The following is a 14,980-nucleotide window of genomic DNA, read 5'->3' on the forward strand; positions in this document are numbered from 1 at the left end:
TCCACACACTCAACCGTCCACACACTCAACCGTCCACACACTCACACATTCATGCGACACGCAGTATTTACAATAAGATTAGAACAAACAAAGAAAAGGACTCGGCCAAAACGTCACGACCAAAGACGTTCTGCAGCTCCTGTGGAAGGTTCTAGACCTGGTCTAGACCTGGTCTAGACCCAATTCTTAGTGGATAAACTGACCTCGTTAATTAAAGGAAATTGCAAACAATATGAACATTTGATTCGAATAATTGTTTCTTTAATTAGTTAAACTGTTCAGATTTCAGGTCAATTCAATATTTTTCCAAAAGCAATCGGCCTCAAATGATGAAGTTTAGTCTCTTATTTAGAACTAGAATCAGATAAAACAATAAATACACTTTAGTTTGACCGTTTTTTCCTCGTCTCGACACGAAAGATTCACATCAGACGTGACTGGACATTTCAATAATCTGAGAAGTCCAGAAATCAGATTATGACCAGATTTTTGGTCTTTGAGTTTGCAATCCTCTTGCTCTGGATCATATGGATCTCCTTGATCTGGATCCCCTTGATCTGGATCTCCTTGATCTGGATCCCCTTGATCTGGATCCCCTTGATCTGGATCCCCTTGATCTGGATCGCCTTGATCTGGATCGCCTTTGTGCGTAAAGTGCTCGTGATCAAACGTCTTTTGGCTGAATCTTCTTGTAACAGGCGACTTTAAACTGAACACTCGAGACGTTTCCACGGCGACAGGAGCTGAAACGTCCTCACGACAAACAAATAAATAAGACGTACAGTAATAACATCAGTTTAAAATCTCAGAAGTTCGTTTCTTTCTACTTTTGTCCAGAGCTTTTGTTCCGTCGTTCGTAGAATATTTGACAGTTTAGAATCTTTGGTTGGAGATTGTCGATGTTATTTACACATGAGCAGAAAGTGCACCAGAGTCTGCTACAGGGCGTCGTGGGAAAGGAAATGTTCAGGCGTGGAAGGGAAATGTTCAGGCGTGGTCCCTCTGGTTTAGTGAAGGAGAAGGTCAGATGGTTAGATGGTCAGGTGGTCAGGTGGTCAGGAGGTCAGGAGGAGGTGTGTGCTACTCGAACAGCGTGACGGTGCAGTAGCACAGAGCGGAGATTCTGCGGTCCACACTGGCTTTGTCTGAAAACACACATAAAGGTCATTAGCACTGGTCATTAGCACTGGTCATTAGCACTGGTCATTAGCACTGGTCATTAGCACTGGTCATAAGCACTGGTTCTGGATCTCTGGACTCACACTTGACCACGTTGTCGACGTCCGTCGGGTCCTGCAGGATTTTGGAAAGTCCGTCCAGTAACATGGAGGCTTTACTGTAGCGATAAGCGATGTCCTCCGACTGTTTGAACATCTCGTCCAGAGCAGCAGACTGGACCTGAGGGACAAAGACAAATACTGAACACGCTGAACACACACTGGACCTGATCTGGACTCGAAAGACGTTTCGACTCTCATCCAAGAGTCATTCTCAATCTGTGGATCTCGTCCGTGCTACTCTGAGTAAGCCCCGCCCACCGGGAGGAGCCTCCTGATAATAGCCTGTCCTGTTTGCCTATTTGTTTACACTGTAAGTTTCACCTGAAACTAATCTTTTGTTACCCTAACAGCCACGTCCCGTCAGAGCCCGCCGCACCGTCCCGTCAGAGCCCGCCGAGCCCGCCGCACCGTCCCGTTAGAGCCCGCCGCACTGTCCCGTTAGAGCCCCCATTGTCCCGTTAGAGCCCCCATTGTCCCGTTAGAGCCCGCCGCACCGTCCCGTTAGAGCCCGCCGCACCGTCCCGTTAGAGCCCGCCGCACCGTCCCGTTAGAGCCCGCCGCACCGTTCCGTCAGAGCCCGCCGCACCGTCCCGTTAGAGCCCCCATTGTCCCGTTAGAGCCCCCATTGTCCCGTTAGAGCCCCCCACACCGTCCCGTTAGAGCCCCCCACACCGTCCCGTTAGAGCCCGCCACACCGTTCCGTCAGAGCCCGCCACACCATCCCGTTATAGCCCCCATTGTCCCGTTAGAGCCCGTCGCACCGTTCCGTTAGAGCCCGCCGCACCGTCCCGTTAGAGCCCGCCGCACCGTCCCGTTAGAGCCCGCCGCACCGTCCCGTTAGAGCCCCCATTGTGCCGTCAGAGCCCGCCGCACCGTCCCGTTAGAGCCCCCATTGTCCCGTTAGAGCCCCCATTGTCCCGTTAGAGCCCCCCGCACCGTCCCGTTAGAGCCCGCCGCACCGTCCCGTTAGAGCCCGCCGCACCGTCCCGTTAGAGCCCGCCGCACCGTCCCGTTAGAGCCCGCCACACCGTTCCGTCAGAGCCCGCCACACCGTCCCGTTAGAGCCCCCATTGTGCCGTTAGAGCCCGCCACACCGTCCCGTTAGAGCCCGCCGCACCGTCCCGTTAGAGCCCGCCGCACCGTCCCGTTAGAGCCCGCCGCACCGTCCCGTTAGAGCCCGCCGCACCGTCCCGTTAGAGCCCCCATTGTGCCGTTAGAGCCCGCCACACCGTCCCGTTAGAGCCCGCCACACCGTCCCGTTAGAGCCCGCCACACCGTCCCGTTAGAGCCCCCATTGTCCCGTTAGAGCCCCCCACACCGTCCCGTTAGAGCCCGCCACACCGTCCCGTTAGAGCCCGCCACACCGTCCCGTTAGAGCCCCCATTGTCCCGTTAGAGCCCCCCACACCGTCCCGTCAGAGCCCCCCACACCGTCCCGGGACTCACCATCTCCACGGCGTTGTTGTAGATGAGTTTTTCGGCCGTGACGCTGTTGATCTCGTCGACAAATCTCTGTTTGTCGGAGAAGAAGTGGTTGAGTTTGTCTGTGAGACGCCGGCACAGAGAGATGCAGCTTTTGTATCGCTCGTTCAGACTCTTCACCACTGAAACACCACAAGAGACACCATGACTCTCCTCTCAGACCCCACATTTGCACATTTCTGTCCCGATGAGCGCCTGCGTCTCCTCTCAGACCCCACACTTGCACATTTCTGTCCTCACCTTGCTTGACGGCGCTGGACGGGTTGAGTTTGGCCGACTTGATCTGAGCTTTGGCCAGATGCAGAGACGAGGCGAGGAGCTGCGCCGCCTTCATGTACAGGACCAGCTGCTCCACCTGCCTGTAGGGAGCAGCACCACGCACACTTACACCTCCACAGACTTTACACATGGGAAAGTCACACAGTACTTTCCTCTGGCTTTAATATTCCACAGTTTGGCATTAGTCTCCAAGGGAAACGTTCAGAAATTTGGTTTTAACAGCTCAATTGCTTTTATGGGAGATTATAACTGACTTTGTGTTTTTGATTATGTAAAATCCTGATTTTAAGGTTTTACTGGACAAATACTCAGCTTTTCCTTTACCTACTGATATATGACAATTATTAAAAGCATTTTGTTCATGATTGCGTTCACATTTGTCCTGTTTATTCCCAGTTTAGTCCCAAATGTACGCCTGGTTTAGTCCTAGTTTATCTTCTGTTTTATGATGAACTTTACCATAATTATGTAATTCAAATGTGTACCGTATTTTCCGGACTATAAGTCGCACCTTTTCTCATAGTTTTGGCCGGGGTGCGACTTATACTCCAGAGGGTTAAGATAAGGTTATTTTCACACTTGACGACCACAAGAGGGCGCTCTAGACTCTAAGCGACGCAGAAGAAGAATCTGCACTTCCTCTTCCTCTGGAGTTTGTTGAGTTGTTTAGAAGTGACACAGAGGAAGAAGAATTCAGTGGATTTAGTGATTTGGGGTAAAACTGATGCTTTGCTAAACTTGTTAGCATGTTCTTTATGCTATAGTTATCTGAATAACTGTTCATATGTTACGCTAACATACCAGACACTTACCACAGTTCTGTCTGTGCCTCATGTAGCTGAAGGTGTTAGCGTTAGCATACGTCATGTAGCTGAAGGTGTTAGCGTTAGCATACGTCATGTAGCTGAAGGTGTTAGCGTTAGCATACGTCAAGTAGCTGAAGGTGTTTCTCCAAAAAAGACTTACACTTCAGTGCGACTTATATATGTTTTTCTTCTCTATTATGCATTTTTTCACTGGTGCGACTTATAGTCCTGTAAATACGGTAATTCCATTTGGCTCTCATGTGGTGAAAAGCAGCTGTGGTGTGCGTCCTTCTTACCCCCACTCTTTGCTGAGCTGGCTGATCTGGTCCACCACGACGCTCTCCTGCGGCGGGTAATGCGAGGCCGCCGACGCTCCGAGTTCTGCCCCTCCGGCTCGGACCGCCGCCATCTCCAGGACGCAGTCCGTGAACGACAGCATCATGCGGAGGTGAAGCAGCGTGTCCGTGTGCTCGCGCTGAAGGACATAATTTTTCCCCATGTGGGACAATAAAGGAATATTCTCATCTCAAAACACTTGGGCCTGGTCTAGTCTTGGTCTAGTCTTGGTCTAGTCTTGGTCTAGTCTTGGTCTAGTCTTGGTCTAGTCTTGGTCTAGTCTTGGTCTAGTCTTGGTCTAGTCCTGGTCTAGTCCTGGTCTAGTCCTGGTCTAGTCCTGGTCTAGTCCTGGTCTAGTCTTGGTTTAGTCTTGGTTTAGTCTTGGTTTAGACCTGGTTTAGACCCAAGTTTATACCCAAGTTTAGACCCAGGTTTAGACCCGTCACAGTCCTGGTTTAGCCCTGGTTTAGAATCGGTTTAGACCCGTCTTAGTCCTGGTTTAGTCCTGGTTAAACTCTGGTTAAGCCCTAGTTTACACCTCGCTTAGACCTGGTTTAGTCCTGATTTAGACCAGTCTTAGGCCTGGTTTAGCTCTGGTTTAGTCCTAGTTTAGCTCTGGTTTAGCCCTGGTTTAGCTGTGGTTTAGTCCCGGTTTAGCTGTGGTTTAGTCCCGGTTTAGCTGTGGTTTAGTCCCAGTTTAGCTGTGGTTTAGTCCCAGTTTAGCTGTGGTTTAGTTTAGCTGTGGTTTAGTCCCAGTTTAGCTGCGTTTAGTCCCAGTTTAGTTGTGGTTTAGCCCCGGTTTAGCTCTCACCTCCATGAGCGTCTCCTCGGGCAGCTCCGGTGCCTCAAACGTGATGAATCCCTCCAGACTTGGAGGCGACGTCCCGTATGCCACGTACCTCAGGCTGCTGGGGCCTCCGTCATTGGCCCCGCAGCCCGCAGCAGTGGCGCCCCCTGGAGGAGACGTGCCCAGCGCCATGGCACCCGGAGGAGACCCCACCCACACACGACCACTGGTGGAGCAGAGTGACCCGCCCGAGCTGTTGGAACCCACTGAGGAGAGAACGAATCCACATCAGAGAACCACACCTACAGCACCACCAAGTCCCGGTTTAGTCCCGGTTTAGTCCCGGTTTAGTCCCGGTTTAGTCCCGGTTTAGTCCCGGTTTAGTCCCGGTTTAGTCCCGGATATGAATAATTTGGGCAAATAACTGAAAGAAGAAGGCATGGATCTGGACATTTGGGAATGAATTCTGAATTTGTTCAGCCTTATTGCAAACAAATATGTCGTTTACTTATACTTGATGGTACTAGCACGTAATAGTAGCAGTAGTAGTATTCTCACCTGAGGTGGTGCGTGGCCTCATGCCCAGGTGGGAGCAGGTCGGGGGGGTGTTGCTCTTTGGGGGAGAACCCACAGTGAACAGAACCGTCCTGGGACTGGATCCAGGCTGGACCAGACCAGAACCTGCAGGAGCTGAGCCACAGACATGAGGTGTTACAGAAGAACCATCGACTCCAAAACCATTAACACAGGGAATTACTATGGATGAAGTCGGCTGCGTTCAGGGGGGGGGTCGGCTGCGTTCAGGGGGGGTCTGCAGCGTTCAGGGGGGGTCTGCAGCGTTCAGGGGGGGGGGGGGGGTCGGCTGCGTTCAGGGGGTCGGCTGCGTTCAGGGGGGTCTGTTGCATTCAGGGGGGTCTGTTGCATTCAGGGGGGTCGGCTGCGTTCAGGGGGGGTCGGCTGCGTTCAGGGGGGTCTGTTGCGTTCGGGGGGGGGGTCTGCTGCGTTCGGGGGGGGGGGTCTGCTGCGTTCGGGGGGGTCTGCTGCGTTCGGGGGGGTCTGCTGCGTTCGGGGGGGTCTGCTGCGTTCGGGGGGGTCTGTTGCGTTCAGGGGGGTTTGCTGCATTCGGGGGGGTCTGCTGCGTTCGGGGGGGTCTGTTGCATTCGGGGGGGTTTGCTGCATTCGGGGGGGGTCTGCTGTGTTTCGGGGGGGGGGGTTGGCTGCGTTCAGGGGACGGTGTTCAGTCTTCCCTCATTACCTGTGTCCATGGGCCGCTCCATGTTCAGACTGTCTGTGCTGCCCTGATAGGCCTGTCCTCCCAGAGTGATTCTGATTGGCTGATCAGACACACGGCCCATGCTGATTGGCTGATCGGAGAGACGACCGGTGCTCACAGACCTGAACGACACAAACACACGTTTAAACTGATTTAAAACACTGGTGAATACAGATGTCCCAATATTAAAGTTTATGATTATTGTATTTATATTGATTGTTGTATTATTGTTTACGATGAGAAATATGACGATTGTACAATCACGATCATTGCCATCATCAAAGAACAATCACATGGTCCCAGTTTTATGAAACTGTAGCTTAATAAATCCACTAAATAAAAGAGCACACTACATTTAAGTATCTTTTTCTTTATAAATTTTCTTCACAATTGTACTTTTTTTGTTGTGTCCAAAGATAAACTATATTTTTGAAATAGCAGTATCAAGATACATGCAGTTACATAAATGGTCACTAGATGGGACCAGAAACCACAACTGAATCTGACTTTGTTTAGTCCAGTTTTAGGCCTCGTTTAGTCCTTGTGCTCTAACTGGAGCTAGAGCTGTGATTAAAGGTGTGTGAGCGCAAAAACCCCCACACCCAAGCCTAGGTGCCCCGGTGCCGTCCGTACCCACGGGTTATGCTGGGCCGCGGGCGCCAAAAGCGTTACGAGAGGGTGGGCGCGGGCGCCAGTCAGACTGACACCCGCGCCCGCCCTCTCGTCTCCGGGGATGGGACCCCGCTCCCCCCGCACAGCAGGACGTGCAGCTTGAAGGGGGACGGCCGCACTCAGCCCCTAGGCCAGAGGCTCTGCGCCAGCCCTTCAGCCTCCGCACGTCCGACGGCCTGCGCGGGGGCCCACACCCACCGGGCCCATCCCGCCACTCAGAACCATAACAACCCCCTGGCCCGGGCCGCCCCAATGCTGCGCCACCCAGGGGCACCCAACTCCCCGGGGGGTTCAATGGGTTTGAACATCAAAGTGGCACAGTTTGGACCCACCTGCCGAAGGTCCTGGTGCCCTCTGGGGCGCTGGGCCTGGTGAAGGGGCTGGTGCCCTCTGGGGCACCGGGCCTGGTGAAGGGGCTGCAGTGATGGACGCACAAGTCTCTGGACTGGGCCACGGTCTTGGTCGGCGCCGGACCGTCGGCCAGAGCCATGAGGTTACACGACGCCTGCGTCTTTGGGATTTTGAACGGAGCCGAGATCGTCTGGAACAAACACCACAAAAGGATCTCAGTCGGGCGTTCCCTCATTAGAGTTGGTGTTAGCGCTCCATCTACTGGCAGCAGAGAGAAGCGCGTCCGAAGCGTGCTGGGGGCGGGGCTTCACCTTGGTGGGAGATCCGATGATGGTGGGCAGAGGCGTTTTCCAGTCGGAAGTCCGCGGTGACGAGCCGAGCAGTTTGGTGGGCGAGGAGCCCAGGTTCACGGGGCGTCCCATCTGAGGCGAGCACGAGGACGACGGCTGCACAGGGTCCGACAGCTGCTTGTGGAGCTTCTGACGCGTCTGGTACATGTCTGACAGGGTGGGGGCGCTCTGGAGCCGAGCACCAAGCAGCTGCGACGAGGGCACCGGGGAACCTGCAGAGAGAAGTGTTTCAGGAACTGTGGAACTGCGAGAACCTGCAGAGAGAGGCGTGTTTGAGGAACTGTGGAACTGTGAGAACCTGCAGAGACGTGTGTTTGAGGAACTGTGAGAACCTGCAGAGACACGTGTGTTTGAGGAACTGTGAGAACCTACAGAGAGACGTGTGTTTGAGGAACTGTGAGAACCTGCAGAGACACGTGTGTTTGAGGAACTGTGAGAACCTGCAGAGAGACGTGTGTTTGAGGAACTGTGAGAACCTGCAGAGACACGTGTGTTTGAGGAACTGTGAGAACCTGCAGAGAGACGTGTGTTTGAGGAACTGTGAGAACCTGCAGAGACACGTGTGTTTGAGGAACTGTGAGAACCTGCAGAGACACGTGTGTTTGAGAACTGTGAGAACCTGCAGAGACACGTGTGTTTGAGGAACTGTGAGAACCTGCAGAGAGACGTGTGTTTGAGGAACTGTGAGAACCTGCAGAGACACGTGTGTTTGAGGAACTGTGAGAACCTGCAGAGAGACGTGTGTTTGAGGAACTGTGAGAACCTGCAGAGACACGTGTGTTTGAGGAACTGTGAGAACCTGCAGAGAGACGTGTGTTTGAGGAACTACGAGAACCTGCAGAGACACGTGTGTTTGAGGAACTGTGAGAACCTGCAGAGACACGTGTGTTTGAGGAACTGTGAGAACCTGCAGAGAGACGTGTGTTTGAGGAACTGTGAGAACCTGCAGAGACACGTGTGTTTGAGGAACTGTGAGAACCTGCAGAGAGACGTGTGTTTGAGGAACTGTGAGAACCTGCAGAGAGACGTGTGTTTGAGGAACTGTGAGAACCTGCAGAGAGATGAGTGTTTGAGCAACTGCGAGAACCTGCAGAGACACGTGTGTTTGAGGAACTGTGAGAACCTGCAGAGAGACGTGTGTTTGAGGAACTACGAGAACCTGCAGAGACACGTGTGTTTGAGGAACTGTGAGAACCTGCAGAGAGATGAGTGTTTGAGGAACTGTGAGAACCTGCAGAGACACGTGTGTTTGAGGAACTGTGAGAACCTGCAGAGAGACGTGTGTTTGAGGAACTACGAGAACCTGCAGAGACACGTGTGTTTGAGGAACTGTGAGAACCTGCAGAGAGACGTGTGTTTGAGGAACTACGAGAACCTGCAGAGACACGTGTGTTTGAGGAACTGTGAGAACCTGCAGAGAGACGTGTGTTTGAGGAACTACGAGAACCTGCAGAGACACGTGTGTTTGAGGAACTGTGAGAACCTGCAGAGAGACGTGTGTTTGAGGAACTACGAGAACCTGCAGAGACACGTGTGTTTGAGGAACTGTGAGAACCTGCAGAGAGATGAGTGTTTGAGGAACTGTGAGAACCTGCAGAGACACGTGTGTTTGAGGAACTGTGAGAACCTGCAGAGACACGTGTGTTTGAGGAACTGTGAGAACCTGCAGAGACGGGCAGTAAACGGAGCGGCGAACGCGCAGACCGACTTTTTGAATAAATACAAGTTCTTGTAGGGAAGTGGGCGGGGATAGGTGAGAACAGAAATTACTCCAAAACATGCGGGATCCAATCGAAATATAATGCTAAATGTACCTTTTCTCTCTCTTCTAACCCTGTTCTCTCACTGTTCCTCGTCACACACTCTTCATCCACAGTTTGATGACGTCATCTCCCTCAGAGCCTCAAAAAGACTCCGTTCTAAATCTCCTTGATGTGTGATGTCATATTCTACCTGTGATGTCATATTCTACCTGTGATGTGGCTCTGAGACTCTCTGTTTTTAGCTTTTGCTTTGGTGTAAATCGGGGATAAGTGTGTGTTCACCAGAATGGATTCGGCAGAAGAACTAACTGGAGAACTAGAAGTATTAATAACAGTAGCAGTAGGAGTATTACAAGTACTACTAGCAGTAGTAGTAGCAGTAGCAGTAGTAGCAGCAGTAACAGCAGAAGAGCAGTAGTAGTATTAAAATACTTGGTTCCAGACTGACCTCCAGATGAGCTGCGGCTGCGAGGTTCATGACTCTGCAGGTGACAAGTGCAGTGTCCCAGCTGCTCCGGGATTGTGCCCACTGAGAACGGACCAGTATGTTAAATACAGGAAGTGTGGCGTCAAATACAGGAAGTGTGACGTCAAATACAGGAAACGTCACATTAAATACAGGAAATGTCACGTTAAATAGAGGAAATGTCACGTTAAATACAGGAAATGTCACGTTAGATAGAGGAAATGTCACGTTAAATACAGGAAATGTGACATCAAATACAGGAAATGTCACATTAAATACAGGAAATGTCACGTTAAATAGAGGAAATGTCACGTTAAATAGAGGAAATGTCACGTTAAATACAGGAAATGTGACATCAAATACAGGAAGTGTGGCGTCAAATACAGGAAGTGTGGCGTCAAATACAGGAAGTGTGGCGTTAAATACAGGAAGTGTGGCGTCAAATACAGGAAGTGTGGCGTTAAATACAGGAAGTGTGGCGTCAAATACAGGAAGTGTGACGTCAAATACAGGAAGTGTGGCGGTAAATACAGGAAGTGTGGTGTTAAATACAGGAAGTGTGGCGTAAAAAATACAGGAAGTGTGAAGTCCTTGTTTACAGTCTGGTTGCTATGGTAACAGCTGTGGAATCACCTCTGTCATATTTCTGCTCACGTCCAACCAGGAAGTACAATTATAAACTTTACACAAACTGTCAAACTGGGACAAACGTTTAGTCAGTGGGATTGTGGGAGGTGTAGTCTCTTACACAGAGGAGAGGGGGATTGTGGGAGGTGTAGTCTCTTACTCAGAGGAGAGGGGGATTGTGGGAGGTGTAGTCTCTTACCCAGAGGAAAGGGGGATTGCGGGAGGTGTAGTCTCTTACCAAGAGGAGAGGGGAATTGTGGGTAGTGTAGTCTCTTACCCAGAGGAGAGGGGGATTGTGGGTAGTGGTCTCTTACCCAGAGAGGGGGATTGTGGGTAGTGGTCTCTTACCCAGAGGAGAGGGGGATTGTGGGAGGTGTAGTCTCTTACCCAGAGGAGAGGGGGATTGTGGGTGGTGTAGTCTCTTACCCAGAGGAGAGGGGGATTGTGGGAGGTGTAGTCTCTTACTCAGAGGAGAGGGGGATTGTGGGTAGTGCAGTTTCTTACCCAGAGGAGAGGGGGATTGTGGGAGGTGTAGTCTCTTACCCAGAGGAGAGGGGGATTGTGGGAGGTGTAGTCTCTTACACAGAGGAGAGGGGGATTGCGGGAGGTGTAGTCTCTTACCAAGAGGAGAGGGGAATTGTGGGTAGTGTAGTCTCTTACCCAGAGGAGAGGGGGATTGTGGGTAGTGTAGTCTCTTACCCAGAGGAGAGGGGGATTGTGGGTAGTGTGGTCTCTTACCCAGAGGGGAGGGGGATTGTGGGTAGTGTAGTCTCTTACCCAGAGGAGAGGGGGATTGTGGGTAGTGTAGTCTCTTACCCAGAGGGGAGGGCGAGTACGGTCGAGAGCTTCCCGTGGACAGACGACGTCCCACAGTCTGAGCGATGTCCCCTGAACTCGGAGAACCAGAGATCATCTTTGGAAAACCCATTGGGCTGGTGTTAGAGCGCCGCACGGTGCCCGACCTGGGGATTACAACAACATGAAACGGCCAACGCATTCACAAATGGAGAGAGCAAGTTTCATAAAACCATTCTCCCCTTTTCAAGCCACACGGCGCCTCAGAAAAACCTTTTTTGAAAAGTAAACTGGACTAAACCAAGTGTAACATATGCGTCATATTATCGCTGACTAAAACTAAACAAAGAGATATAAGATAAGATATTCCTTTATTGTCCCACATGGGGAAATTTCATCATAAGAACTAAAACTATTGCTAAAATTGCTTTCATTTTGGTCAAGAAAAGCTACAATTGTGTCAACTTCAGTAATAGAATAATAAAAGCTAAACATCACTCACTAAAATAGCCTCAAACCAGCTCACGAACCTCGTCTGAGCAGGAAACATGAAGTCATAGTTCATAATATCTCTTTTCTGGTTGACAAAAACTATAATTATTGCCTTATGTGTAAAAGTGATGATTTGGAGCCTTTTTCGTGTCCGTTTTTCACGATAACGACTGAAAATGCGGCTCTGCGTAGAAGATACGGCTCCGCGCAAGAAGTCTGAGGAGTCATTCTGGGTCCAGCGCTTCATGTTTGTGACCCAGTTTTCGTCTCTCAAACGCAGCCGGTGTTCTGACTCATCGCTCTATCTTTAGATTTGCTCTGGTGCAAATTAAAAGTGTTTCCGTTGTTCTAACGTGACAGTTTAACATTCAGAATACGTTTGAAGGTTTCAGATTGAATATTGCTCACATTTAGTTTCAAAACGATAAAAGGCACACGAAGGTAAAATGATGGGAAACATGACATTAAACGTGAGCTTTTTGTGAGTCAGAGGCTGTTTGAGGCAGAGATCTTTGCAAGAGGCTGAGTCATTGTTGGATAAATGTGTCACGGGAGGTTTTTAAAGACGTACTCAAAAACAATGACGCATTATCCATCTTAAACTCCATTGGACGAGGGTTTTTACTGTCATTTTATATCTGTTTTTTTCATAACCGACGTTTAAATAGCAGTAAAGTCTGTATTTGTGGCAGAATGACTCTGCTTTCCTCGTGCCGACAGAGAAGACTTGGAGCTTCCTGACAGTGTCCGTTTCATTCGTTTCATTCACTGGCGCTCTCGTACCTGGGCGAGCCGTACAGCGTGGTGGTCGGGCTGCTGGACAGGTTCTGCTTGATCCTCTGGTAGTTCCGCACCTGGGTCGGGACCGGGATGGGCGTGGTCTCGGCGCGGGGCGAAACCATCGGCGTCGGCTGCTGCTCCCTGGGTAAAGACGGGGGCGAGAGGCGGGTCAGAGGGGCCCGGGGGCGTGGTCTGAGAGGCTCCAGACACATTTATGTTCAGATTTAAAGTTCACACTGCTTTAGAGTTCGTCAAAAATCATAAATGTTCATAAAATTACAGAATTCAAGTCCAAACTGCTTGTGTATCGGTTTAAAAGTCTCAAAACCAATTCATGTTCAGTTAAAAATGACTTTCAATAAGCTTTAGGGGTCGTCACACTCATAAATGTAAAAAAAACACAACATAATTCAAGTCAAAACGGCGTGTGGAGCAGTTTAAACGTCTCCAACCCAATAAATGTTTAGTAAAAAAAAAGACTAAATTCAAGTTTAAGCAGCTTTAGGAGTCTTCAAACTCATGAATGTTCCTAAAAACGACAGAATTCAAGTCCAAACTGCTTGTGTATCGGTTTAAAAGTCTCAAAACCAATTCATGTTCAGTTAAAAATGACAAAATTACAGTTCAAAAGGCTAAAGGGGTCTTCACACTCGTAAAGAAAAACTACAGCATTAAAGTCCAAACCGGTCCAAATCCATAAATGTTCAGAGAAAAACGACAAAATTCAAGTTCAAGCAGCTTTAAGAGTCTTCAAACTCATAGATATTGATCAAAAACAAACACAAAATCAAAGTCCAAACTGCTTTAAAGTCTCTAAAACCATTTAAAGCTCAGAACAAACCAACACAAATCCAGTCTGACCTGCTTCTGGATCAATATGAGTCTCTCCAAATCCATAAACGTTCAGAAAAATGACAAAATAAAAGTCCAAACGTCGTAGAACATAAAAATAAAACAGTTCGTCGTGTTCTTTCAAAGAGTAAAAGACGTTTCGCATGTTCAGTTCCAGACAGTGGGGAACAAAAACATGGGCGTGAACAAAAAGAGTAAACACAGAGTCACAGCCAATCGGAAGCGGAGGAAAGGCAAAGGGGCGGGATTAGAGGCGGGGCCTGTCGAGAGCACGTGCCAGACAGCTGCAGTACAATGGATAAAACACCACAAGCTGTAATTATGCAGGAAAAAAACAGATTTAAGCTTATAATTTAATTAAAATTGCACGTTTTAAAGGATAAAATGTGTGTTTTTTAAGTATTTTGAAATTTGAGAACCAGAAAAGGCTCCGTTTGGACGGTTTAGCGAGCGAAAAGTGGACAGGAAACAAGGTGGGCGGCGAGGTAAATACAGGGGACGCGGCCAATCAAAAGGCGGGGTGAAAGGACAGGGGCGGTGCTAGGGGCGGGACGAGCCAATGACACGTGTGGAACCGCCGCTCGACCCCGGAGACACTGGGGGCTTTTGTTGTAACGGAAAATTACGATTCAAGCTTGAAAAAAGAGCCACGTTTGTCACAGGCTCCAATTCCAGCTCCTTTAGTCCGAGTTTAAGTCACAAACGACACATTTATGACGATTAAAAAGAGGAGAGGAAACGTGCAGGTGCTCGAGACGCTCAGAATGAAAATAAACCACAGAAACGTGTTGGAAATGTGACCGAAAACATTATTTTAATGGGAAATTTGAGTCTAAAAACAACTTAAAAGTGAAATTGTTATCATCATTTATTAGAATCAGAAATACTTTTATTCATCCTCAAGGGAAAGAAAGAAATAGAGACTAAAAGATCAATATCACGGTAAGAATAAAACACTACAAATGTTTTTTAATCAAACTTAATTTTGCTCTAAACATATTTAAACAGTCTTTTGTTATGGTTTTAACAACTAAGAGATTTTAACCAATTAAAAGGTGTAACCATGGCGACTGAAGCTTCTAGAGAAAGACTAGTTATAACTAATGTGAATTATTGATGAAAATCCAATTCTTTGTTGACATTTTCATTTCACTCACATTTTTCGCATCAGTGTAACTCACATTTATGATTATTTAACATATTTCCGTATGTTATTTGAGTTTTTAGTGTTTAATTGAGTGATTTTAGTGTTTATTTGATTGTTTTTGAGTCGTTTTCTGCAGCTGCTCCTCTGTAACACTCCAGACTGTGGTCGACACAGACGGAGCGCGAGGAAGCAGAGGTCGAGCGTCAGCCAATAGGAGCGCACGGTGGAGCGAGTCAGGAAGGGGGGGGGCAGGATCGGAGGCGTGACCGACCGGTGGCACGTGCAGGACGTTTACGCGCTTTTGTTACTGAGACGCCGTGTCCAGGGACAAACGGAGGAGGAGGAGCAGGAGGAGGAGCAGGGGGAGGAGCATGGGGAGGAGGAGGGAGAGGAAGAGAAGGAGGAAGGAGGAGGGGGAAGAGGAGAGGAAGCTGGAGGAGCAG

The 14,980-nt window shown here is 49.5% G+C and overlaps 1 protein-coding gene across 1 annotated transcript in view; it reads right to left on the bottom strand.

The window, feature by feature from the left end:
• Nucleotides 1-623: 623 nt before the first annotated feature.
• Nucleotides 624-14,980, bottom strand: part of ulk2 (unc-51 like autophagy activating kinase 2) — a 37,055-nt gene continuing 22,698 nt past the window's right edge. The window contains exons 15-27 of the mRNA XM_072456107.1: nucleotides 12,542-12,679; nucleotides 11,288-11,433; nucleotides 9,827-9,907; nucleotides 7,577-7,827; nucleotides 7,247-7,455; nucleotides 6,225-6,364; nucleotides 5,528-5,659; nucleotides 4,994-5,235; nucleotides 4,143-4,321; nucleotides 3,002-3,120; nucleotides 2,726-2,883; nucleotides 1,263-1,398; nucleotides 624-1,145 (exon numbers count right to left, since the gene is read on the bottom strand). Coding sequence (XP_072312208.1) covers nucleotides 1,081-1,145; nucleotides 1,263-1,398; nucleotides 2,726-2,883; nucleotides 3,002-3,120; nucleotides 4,143-4,321; nucleotides 4,994-5,235; nucleotides 5,528-5,659; nucleotides 6,225-6,364; nucleotides 7,247-7,455; nucleotides 7,577-7,827; nucleotides 9,827-9,907; nucleotides 11,288-11,433; nucleotides 12,542-12,679 — 1,996 coding nt within the window. The 3' untranslated portion in view covers nucleotides 624-1,080. The remainder of the gene's footprint in view (nucleotides 1,146-1,262; nucleotides 1,399-2,725; nucleotides 2,884-3,001; nucleotides 3,121-4,142; nucleotides 4,322-4,993; nucleotides 5,236-5,527; nucleotides 5,660-6,224; nucleotides 6,365-7,246; nucleotides 7,456-7,576; nucleotides 7,828-9,826; nucleotides 9,908-11,287; nucleotides 11,434-12,541; nucleotides 12,680-14,980) is intronic.

This window comes from Eucyclogobius newberryi, unplaced genomic scaffold (genome assembly GCF_026437365.1).
Source record: "Eucyclogobius newberryi isolate DKJ021-1_F unplaced genomic scaffold, fEucNew1.0.hap1 SCAF_10, whole genome shotgun sequence".
NCBI classification, from domain to species: domain Eukaryota; kingdom Metazoa; phylum Chordata; class Actinopteri; order Gobiiformes; family Gobiidae; genus Eucyclogobius; species Eucyclogobius newberryi.